General features: G+C 37.3%; 1 protein-coding gene across 1 annotated transcript in view; it reads left to right on the top strand.

The window, feature by feature from the left end:
• Positions 1–536: 536 nt before the first annotated feature.
• Positions 537–9,987, top strand: part of LOC110035206 (tubulin-folding cofactor E-like) — a 28,024-nt gene continuing 18,573 nt past the window's right edge. Inside the window, exons 1-3 of the mRNA XM_020739443.1 lie at positions 537–821; positions 919–953; positions 2,071–2,139. Coding sequence (XP_020595102.1) covers positions 606–821; positions 919–953; positions 2,071–2,139 — 320 coding nt within the window. The 5' untranslated portion in view covers positions 537–605. The remainder of the gene's footprint in view (positions 822–918; positions 954–2,070; positions 2,140–9,987) is intronic.

The following is a 9,987-nucleotide window of genomic DNA, read 5'->3' as shown; positions in this document are numbered from 1 at the left end:
CTCATACAATCTATGTATCTTTTCAATTTTAATATATATATAAATATGTGTGTGTGTGTGTGTGTGTGTGTGTGTGTGTGTGTGTGTGTGTGTGTGTATATATATATATATATATATATACAGCATCACACCTCTACCTTTACATTTAAAAATAATAACTTCGCTAATTTACTGAATTTAGGATTCCTTACTATAGCGTTCTATTTGTCCCAAAGTTTCCATTCATGCCAAATTGTTTTGTAGTATCCGAATGGGATGGTCGAGTCCTTCAATGGATAGCATCTGGGACTTCCTGGACTTAGAATTTGAGGCAGCTGAGATTTTCTGCATTTACGAATTCTCTGTATGCTGCAGTAGTTTCTATGCTTTGGGTTCAACCGCATGACTATTTGTCTCTGTCATTCCACAATGTGCTTTTGATGTCATTATTTATAAAATATACCATCTTATTAAAATTCTAACTTTATGGTTTTAGTTTGCCAGTCTGTCGTTTGTAGAAGAAATCTTGTAGAAGTATTACTTAGTTTCTTGAAGGAATCGTTACAGAGTTGATTTTTAAATAATCAAACCATGCATAATCAGCCAATACTGTAGTATGCATTGCCATGTCTGCTTTCCTTTATTCCTTAGTGCAAAAAAGCATGCTTGGTTTGGCATGTATTTCAGCTTTCTACCAGAGCTTCTTTGTGATGTTCCACTTGCTTATTTGGAAGGATATCAGGCTTTCTGAGAACCCTATTGCTGATATTACTAAAGGTGGTGTCTCAAGGTTTGTCTTGGTTGCACGCTTAGCAAAAGTTAAGATACTAAATGGAAGTGAGGTATTTATGTAAACTTTTATACCTTGCTGATTGTTTTTTAGTAGTCTTTAGAGGTTATGATATTCACTTGACTAATTATGCACTTTCATTTTTTTAGATAAGTGCACGTGAGAGGAGGGAATCAGAAATTCGGTGAGTTTATGTTATTATTTTTTAAGCATTGATCATTTTAATTTTTTAAAGGTGTTCTCTTGGTTTTTTTTCGAAGTTATTGTCACTTGCTCTTGACCATTATTCTTAGAGAGTTTGTTCTTAATGCCGTAGTTAACCACCTAAGAAAATCTTCAAACAATAAAATTGCACAATAATATTGATGGGATGTGTGTGATTGCATTTTCTCTTCTTTAAACTTTGCTTTGGAAATCTAAAGGCTTCCATCTATTGATAAGAGAATTTTGATTATTATTAGCAAAGTAATAAATTCAATAACAAACTAAATAATCATTAGGATAAATCAATGAACGTGAAGTTCCTAGTTAAATGAATGACTAAAATAGTTATACAAATAGAGAAAGAATTTCTTTTTCTTTCTAAGGAATAAAATTTAAACAAAACTTCTAAGAATAAAATAAATAAATAGTGAACTCCAATCCCTTAGATGCTTAGTCAACATTAATTCTCTCAGTTGCAAATCACTTTAATTGCAAAATGTAGATAGAGTTGCTGTTCAGTATAAGTACTTTTAATAAGTTAGAGTATATTGGTGTTTAAAAGAACCATAAATGAGCCAACAAAAAAATACCAGATACTTGATGGTACCTTAATTTCCATTGCGACCTGGAGGTCATAGATTTGACTTTTGAGTCACGGAAACATTCTTCTGTAATATAGGGATAATATTGCTTGTTTCACCACTCCACGGATCTTGCATTAAAAAAAAAAGCTTAGTTTGTACATACTTAAGGGCATAATTTTGTACTATTTATCTTTTAATATAGTAATGCAACTTGCACTCTTTCAAGGATCTTCCAGTTTAAATGGATGATCCGATAAGGTTGGAATAAAAGTATGATGCATGTAGAAGGTAATATATTGAAGCTTAAAGTTGTCTAAGGAATGCACGTGAAGAAAACTACTTATTGCATTTTTTAGAATAAATTTAGAAGAAAATAAGGACAATGCATGCCTTGTTATTGATTTGACTTTGAAATTATTTAGACAAAAGACTGTTTGACGTGATTTTAAATTTTTTTGTGTGCCTTCTAGTCATTTTTAGTTTGTGTGGTTCGCTAATGAGATTCTAATCCAGGTATGTTCGTCTTGTCATGGCGATGATGCAATCAGTGGATCCACGAGTGATAAACCTACAACACCCAAGGTAACACTGACACTGATCGTATGATTGTTCTAGTTTTTAAATTTTCTTACCTCAACATGAAATTCGTAGTTTAAAATTTGTCAAATATCAGGTTGTGTTGCACATCATATTGTACCTGCGATTAGGGTTGAGAGTTTTAACTTGATGATTAATCATTTTTTGGCTTGGATTAAGTTCTGATTGAATGCAGACATGCACCAAAATTTTGGCTTGGTTTGATCTTTAAGCTCTGAATTGTATTGTCAATTTATTATCATTAAGCCCTGATTTTAATGATATCTCATTCGATGTTGTTCCTGTCAAATTTGTGGCTCGAGCAGCATGATTTCATTGATAGAATAAGGGGTATTTAAACCTGATTACAATAGGCCCAATAAGGGAAAAAAATAAAACAGAATAAAATAAATAGAAAATGAATAAAACAAAATAAAGTAAAAAAAAGCAAGAAATAATGAGTTAACAGGCAAGAAATAATAAGTAATAACAACTAGGGATTTAATGGACGTTATAAAGCTAATACCTCCCTTAAGTTGACGTATAAATGTCAATCATGTTCAACTTGGATTTGAAGTCATCGAACAAAGGTCAAGGAAAATTCTTGACAAGAATATCCGTTAGTTAACCACTGGAGGGTATAAAAGACAAATTTTTTCGGACTCAAAATTTTTTTTAATGAAGTGTCTGTCAATCTCCACATGTTTGGTACGACATATTTTACTGGACTGTGAGTAATGCTGATGACGACCTTATTATCATAGAATAACTGCAACGGGACAGAGGTTGGCATTTGAAGTTCATGGAGCATGATGCGTAACCAGAGGGTTTCACAGATCCCTAAGGTCATGGACCGGAATTCAGCTTCAGCACTGCTCCGAGCAACCACATGCTTTTTTTGCTTTTCCATGTGACCAGATTTCTCCATACAAATGAGTAATACCCCGAGGTAGATTGATTGTCATGAACCGACCCGATCCAATCAGCATCTGTATAAACAGTAATAGACCGAGATGTGTGATGAGAGAGTAACAAACCTGAGCCCGGTGTACCTTTTAAATAGTGAAGAATCCGACGGACAGCTTGGAGATGATGCTCATAGGGTTCATGCATGAATTGACTCACCTATACCAACTGCATGACATATGTCGGGGCAAGTATGAGCAAGATAAATGAGTTTCCGCACAAGACATTGGTAGTATGTCTTGTTGACAGGCACAACGTTGAAAATGTGAGATAATTTTTCTTTTGAATCCATTGGGACAACCACCGGTTTGCACAGAAGAAGGTTGCTCTCTTTAAAGAGGTCAATCACATATTTGCATTATGATTGGCAAATGTCTCAAGAGAATCGTGTCACTTACATGCCTAAGAAGTACCAGAGAGATCCCAAATTCTTCATTTCAAAGGACTTGGCAAAAATGTATTTCAGGGACTTCAATGCTGGGAGATCATTACCTGTAAGAACAATATCGTCAACATAGACAATAAGGATAGCTACCTTGCCCGTGGAGGAAACCCTGAAGAAGAGTGTGATCCGATTGAGCGTAAAACTATGACCCACGACCACCTTTGTGAACTTATTGAACCAGACATTAAGGGTCTGCTTTAGGCCATAAAGAGACTTTCACAGCCTGCACACTTGCCTTTTGGAGGCAGTAGAGTCAAAGCCAGGAGGGAGAGACATGTATACCTCTTCTGTAAGCTCTCCATTCAAGAACGTCTTCTTGACATCCAACTGAAATAAAGACTAATCTATATTCACTGAAAGGGATAACAGGACCTAAATGGTGTTTAAATTAGCCACTGAAGCAAATATCTTCTCATAGTCAACTCCGTAAGTCTATGAGTATCCTTTGAGAACCAATCGTGTCTTGTTGCGTTCAAATGAGCCATCAGAGTTGAACTTGTTGCCGAAAATCCATCAGCACCCCACAAATTCCTTACATTGAGAAAGATCAACGACATCCCATGTATGGTTGAAGGACATTAATCTCCTCCATTACTGTCTTTTCTTCACCGGATCAACAAGAGCAACCTCAATAGTAGCTGAGATTTGATGATACGTCAGAATAGTGACAACTGCTCTGTAGGTCGATGATAAACTGCAGAAAGAGACATATTTTGTCATAGAATAAAGAGAACATGTTTGATTGCATACTTTACTGGGAGAACTCACCTCCTCATTTAGAGGAGGGTTCACGCTGAGGATGTCGCTCGGAGTGGAGTTATGGTCCTGTAAGGAGGTAGTGGGTTCCAGAATAGGAGCATTGGAATGGGTGCGCCGAGTGTTGACGCAAATAGTGAGAGGTGGAGGTGGTGCGCTCATGGGATCCTGGAACTCACCGGGACAGGGGACTCTTTAGTAGCGGGAACAATGGGGGGAATATCCATAGGAGTAGGATAAGGGATAGCGTCTAAGAACTCAATCTTTCCCTCACTTGGGGTTGGGCTAGGAAAACAGGGAACACTTTCAAAGAAAGATACATCAACACTCACGTAGATTTTATTAGTGATAGGATCAAGACCTCGATGCCCTTTTTGAGTGGCGGAGTACCTAAGAAAGATACATTTTATGGATCTGAGATTAGATTTAGTTTGATTGGGGGTAGTGTTCTGAATAAAGGTAGTGCACCTAAAAATCTTGAGGCCTAATGTCGGGAAGATCCATTAGTTGGGAAACATGACATCAGAACGACTAAGAGGGTTCGAAACTTGTGAATTTTATATGAGATGGGTGACAGTTAGAATTGTATCGTTCCAAAAATATTTAGGAACATTGGATTGAAACATAATGGAGCGAGCAACGTTGAGGAGGTGACAGTTTTTTCTCCCGGCTACCCCCATTTTGTTGAGGAGTGTCCGTATAAGAGCTATGGTAGAGGATGTCCTTACTCACTAAGAATTTACCCATAATAGAGTTCAAAAATTCAGGATCAATGTTGGTCCGAAGGACTTGAGTAGGAGTTTTGAATTTGAATTGAGTTAAAATGAAGGTGCAGAAGTTTTGGAAAGTGATAACAACTTCCGATTTGACTTTTAAAATGTAGACCCACGTCATTCGAGTGTGGTCATTAATCAAAGTTAGAAACCATCTTTTATTGTTGTAGTTAGGAGTGCGAGAAGGTCCTCATAGGTCACTGCAAATGAGGGAGAAATGAGCGGAAGGAGTGTTAAGTGTGGGATGGGTAATGAACCCGATGATGTTTGATTAACTGACATTTCTCACAATAGAAATTAGAAGGGTTTTTAGTAGAAAACATCAAAGGATACAGCTTTTTTAAATATTGAAAATTAGGATGACCTAAAAGACAATGCAATAACATAATTGGACATTCAATGACTTGAGATAAGCTACAACTCCTGAGAGGTGAGTCTATATTTTTTGTCCTCTTCTTTTGGAAGTAATAGGTCCAACTACCCTTTTAGCATTTTCAATCATCCTCTCCTAATAATGATCATGAAAAACATAATCATTATAAGAGAAATTAGCAACGCAATTATTATCATTCGTTAACTTGCTGACAGATAACAAGTTACATTGCAACTGAGGAGCATTTAAAATAAATTGTAGAGTTCCAACAATGAAACTACATGAGTCATCTACAATTTTGACGGTATTTTTTCCCGAGCATGAATATTAGGTCGAGAAAACTTGTGAGCATCCAATCATGTGATTTGTGACGCTTGAATTAGTAATCCACGGACTTGAGGAGGAATAAATCGTGAAAGTCATAGGAAGAGTACCTTTTCGGACGTGGGAGGTCAACGGACCTGTAGTGACTTGATGGGCTCTAAGAAGCTTGATGAATTGCTCCATCGGTTGTTTCAGGGATTCGAAGGATTTTGGGATGCTCCGGATGGATTCAGTTGATCCGTGGTAGGCTCGACAGTTGCTGTAAGACCTTTGCTAGTAGAGGATTTGGATGAAGGTTTGTAAGCTGGCTTACCGTGGAGTTTCAAACACTTGTCCTGAGTGCGGTTGGGTTTGTGAAGTAAACACAAGTGAAGTGACCGGTTCGAGGATGAATGGACAAGGGTTGACCACAATTCGAGATGATTCCGACCAAACCAAAAGAAGCGTGGCTTTGATTCCGAGTCATTGATGGATTCAGCTAACAGATAGCTGCAGGTGTGCAGGAAAGCTGCAAGAAAGCCTGTTGGACTGCTGCAGGTGGAAGACTGCTGGCTAGGAAAGATGCAAGAAAGTCTGCTGGACTGCTGTAGAAAGCTACAACACTGCAGGACAGATGCAGGAAAGGTGCAGGAAGGCTGTAAAAAATTGTTTTTCCTACAAAAAAGATGCAAGAAGGTGCAAGAAATGAGCTTCATCACGGGAGAGGATTTCACGACATGTTTTTGAGAATTTTAAGGCTATCAACTCGGAGATAAAACTGCTTCTTTTCCTCGCCAATAAGGATCCCTCTACAAACCTTAGTTGGTGCCCTGATTGCAATGTTGCAGAACCTGTGATCGACGACATGCTCACAACTTCAGCTAGAGATATTGCAATCCTTAAAACATTTTTAGGGGACAGAGCCACGTGGAAGATTCCTAATCATCCATGGCGAGTCAATCCAAGATTCAAGCTCATGGGAGAAAGGCTATGATGGAGAATTGCTGAAGGTGGAACCGACAACAGGAAAAAACTCCTATATGAGCCGACGACTAGGGTAGAACTTGTCTCTGATACCATGTCAAATTTGTGACTTGAACAACATGATTTTATTTAAACTCAATTACAATAGGTTTTACAAAGGAAAGAATTAAAATAGAATAAAATAAAAAGGAAAGGAATAAAACAGAATAAAGTAAAATAAAGGCAAGAAATAATGAGTTAATAGGCAACAAATAATAAGCAATAACGGCTAGCAATTTAATTAACTTTATAAATCTAATAGTTTCACATCCTGAATCATTTATGAATGACAACTTGAAGATGAACTATTAGAGATATCAACTGCAACCGTAGGAAGGAAATGGGGGGAAGTGGAGGAGTTTATTATAAAATCAACAACAAGAAAAGCTTGATTCAGGTTGAAAGTGGAATAGTGGCCAGAGTGTCAATTAAAGATGAAGGAAGGGTGAGCATGGTGACAAAGATGAAAGGTGGAACAGAAGTCACCAAAGGCAATAAAGAAGAAAGAGAAGATCTAAAAGTCGTAGGACCAGTTGAGAGGTGATATCATCCTAGGATTCTTAGAAGGTATTTTGGAATGGGATTTAGCAGGGAGGTGGTTTTGAAATGACGAGGGAAAGATAAATGCAAGCTAGAAAACATTTGGACGGGATTGCGGAGATAAATCTGTTGTTGAACAACAGGTTTGATGTCGTTGGCGGCTGTCTCGACTGAAAGTAACGAAGAGAGCTCTGAATCTGCTGCGCATGGGCGGCGAGGAGGTTCACCACATATTCGTACACAAGCTATAGACATATCACCTGCGAAAGAAAAATGATACAATAGCCATTATGGTAGAAATCAAAGTTTACATATCCAAAACTCATAAAGAAAACAAAAGCCTGGTAAAAAAAAACAAGATATAAGTAGTGTCTTCATAAAAAAAATCTTAACTAGAAATATGGAAATAGAAAGTAATTGGAAATGAAAAAAATCGGTTTAAAATAGGTAAAGCAATGGTGCTTCGAGCATAAAAGATTTCCTGCAATCGTGTAAATCTAGTCGCGCGATCGGGAATATGATGGGATCGTGGATCGTGCCTTCCCAGGTGGCGATCACGGAACACAAAATCGGGAGCTTAACAAATTACGGGATCCACCTTTTTCGGGGCATCACGTGACGCGGAGAGCTCCCACGTCAGAGGTAAACAACATTCTAATAGTTGTAGGAATGCCACTAGAGCAGGTAACTGATGCCACGAGGTATCATATAAAAAAGCACTCAAAAACAAACAAACAGGCGAGTGGCAGTCCCGCGGGGACATACGGTCGGAGGCCTTACTGAGCAAAAATGGGGGGCAGCAATGCTAGGTAACAGATGTGGGCAAGAACAACCTCCACAAATATTTGGGGCGCAGGTGATCTTTAAGTGGAGGATCCTAGCTAGGGTATGTGTGGCAATCCCCACAAATGTGGGCAGCATCGGTGATATGCATGCAAATGATTGCGGCTAGAGTGGAGATGCGGGAGATGCTCTTTATATGGTTCTATATGAGAAGGCTACAAATCTCAGTTAAAATTTCTCATCTACTTGTTGCACGAAGCTCCAAACTATCACCTCTAGTAGGAGTACAACATTCTCATAAGAATTCCTATAATTAATTGAGATGAGCAGAGGGGGTGGCAACATGAATTGACCTCATTGCTGGCTTCCAACGTAAACTTGGGTAGCTTAATTGATTTGGTCTCTGCACAGACCTATCTGATTTGATTCTCCAGGAACCTTATTGACAAGGTATGTGCGATCACCTCTACTTGTTTTGTATAAGCGTCAATACATAATTCAGATATTCCTCAATTGACCTAGCCAAGCCTATAATAATTCTTCTGTTCAATTCATTTGGATACCTTTTTCCCTAATGCTTAGATAGGGTGCTCGAAGAATAATGGAAATTTTTTCTTACTAGAACCAAGTCATTTTGCTAGTTTTTCTGTTTTGCCGGGCTTTTTGTCATGGAAAAATTCACTTGAACATACACCCTTTCTCTGAACTAGATCCGTTTTGGATTGACACCCAATTGGCCGCTCACTTAGCTGATCAATCTTTTGCTAGCTTTTGATTGTATTCAATCAGAAATGGCCCACTAAGTTCCTAGCTATCATCACATTGGTGTCCTTTGATAATTAATAGGGCTCTTCTACTAACATGCAACTTGCTATCATTGCATACATTTAATAGATCACTTTTGTTGACTTTAAGCCAACATTCATTGTATGTTCTAAAATATATTTTGGTTGGCATTCATTATTATTGATGCTAGCATTTGAAGATACCTTTGCTAATTAAGATGATCTCCTTTGTCGATGTTTCAACATTCTTCTTTGTTGACTATCGATCTTTTAACATTTTCTGCCTTCAATACTATTTTCACTTGAATTTGTATGGTACAATAATTTTCTGCTGACTTGGAAAGACTTCCCTATTTTATGTGGAAATTCATGGTCTTAGGTGCAAAAGATCATGACATAAGAAAAATTATTTGGAAATCTAAACCATGATTTTTATGAGTTTGTGTTTAGGGACATGATTATAACAAATGTTTGAAGTTTTTGGTAGCATAAGATAGGGTTTCAATAGCTATTGTGTAGAAAACCACAAAATCTAGCCACAAAAAATTTTCGAAGGACCCAACATGATCAAGAAATCATTAAGTATGGTGATGTTTCATGTAATTTAGGCATTGAATTAGATTGGGAAAAGTTTATCAAAGATTACACTGGCATATCTTATGGCAAGAAAGTTACATAAAGATTGCAATTTTATTCTAAAAGCTTTTAAGATTAGCCACAAAATTATAATGATGCAGCCATGGATCTTCACAGAAAGATCTGATGCAATCTCAATGACTATTTAAATTAGAAAAAAAAAATCTTGAAGTATGATTTTGGCATCAGTCTAATAATGGAAAGCTTCGTGGCAAAGCTTTATATGCAAGACTAGAAAATCACATGATGTGGTGAACATTCAAAACAAGTTAATTTGAAGAATATACTTAGAGAAGTGCACGTGAGGTTTCCATTGACATGCCTTTGCCGCTGATATTCTCTTATTGCAAGTATTCCTAAGGCACTTTCTTGTTTTAATTATTTAGCCTTAACCTTGAAAGTTATCTGTTATGAACAAAACGACATCAATAAAGTGAAAAAATCGGATAAAAAATTGCAAACCAGAAAATA

The sequence above is a fragment of the Phalaenopsis equestris genome, unplaced genomic scaffold (genome assembly GCF_001263595.1).
Source record: "Phalaenopsis equestris unplaced genomic scaffold, ASM126359v1 Scaffold000002, whole genome shotgun sequence".
NCBI lineage: Eukaryota > Viridiplantae > Streptophyta > Magnoliopsida > Asparagales > Orchidaceae > Phalaenopsis > Phalaenopsis equestris.
Note: the sequence above shows the minus strand (reverse complement) of the source record. Positions and strands in the feature narration are given on the sequence as shown.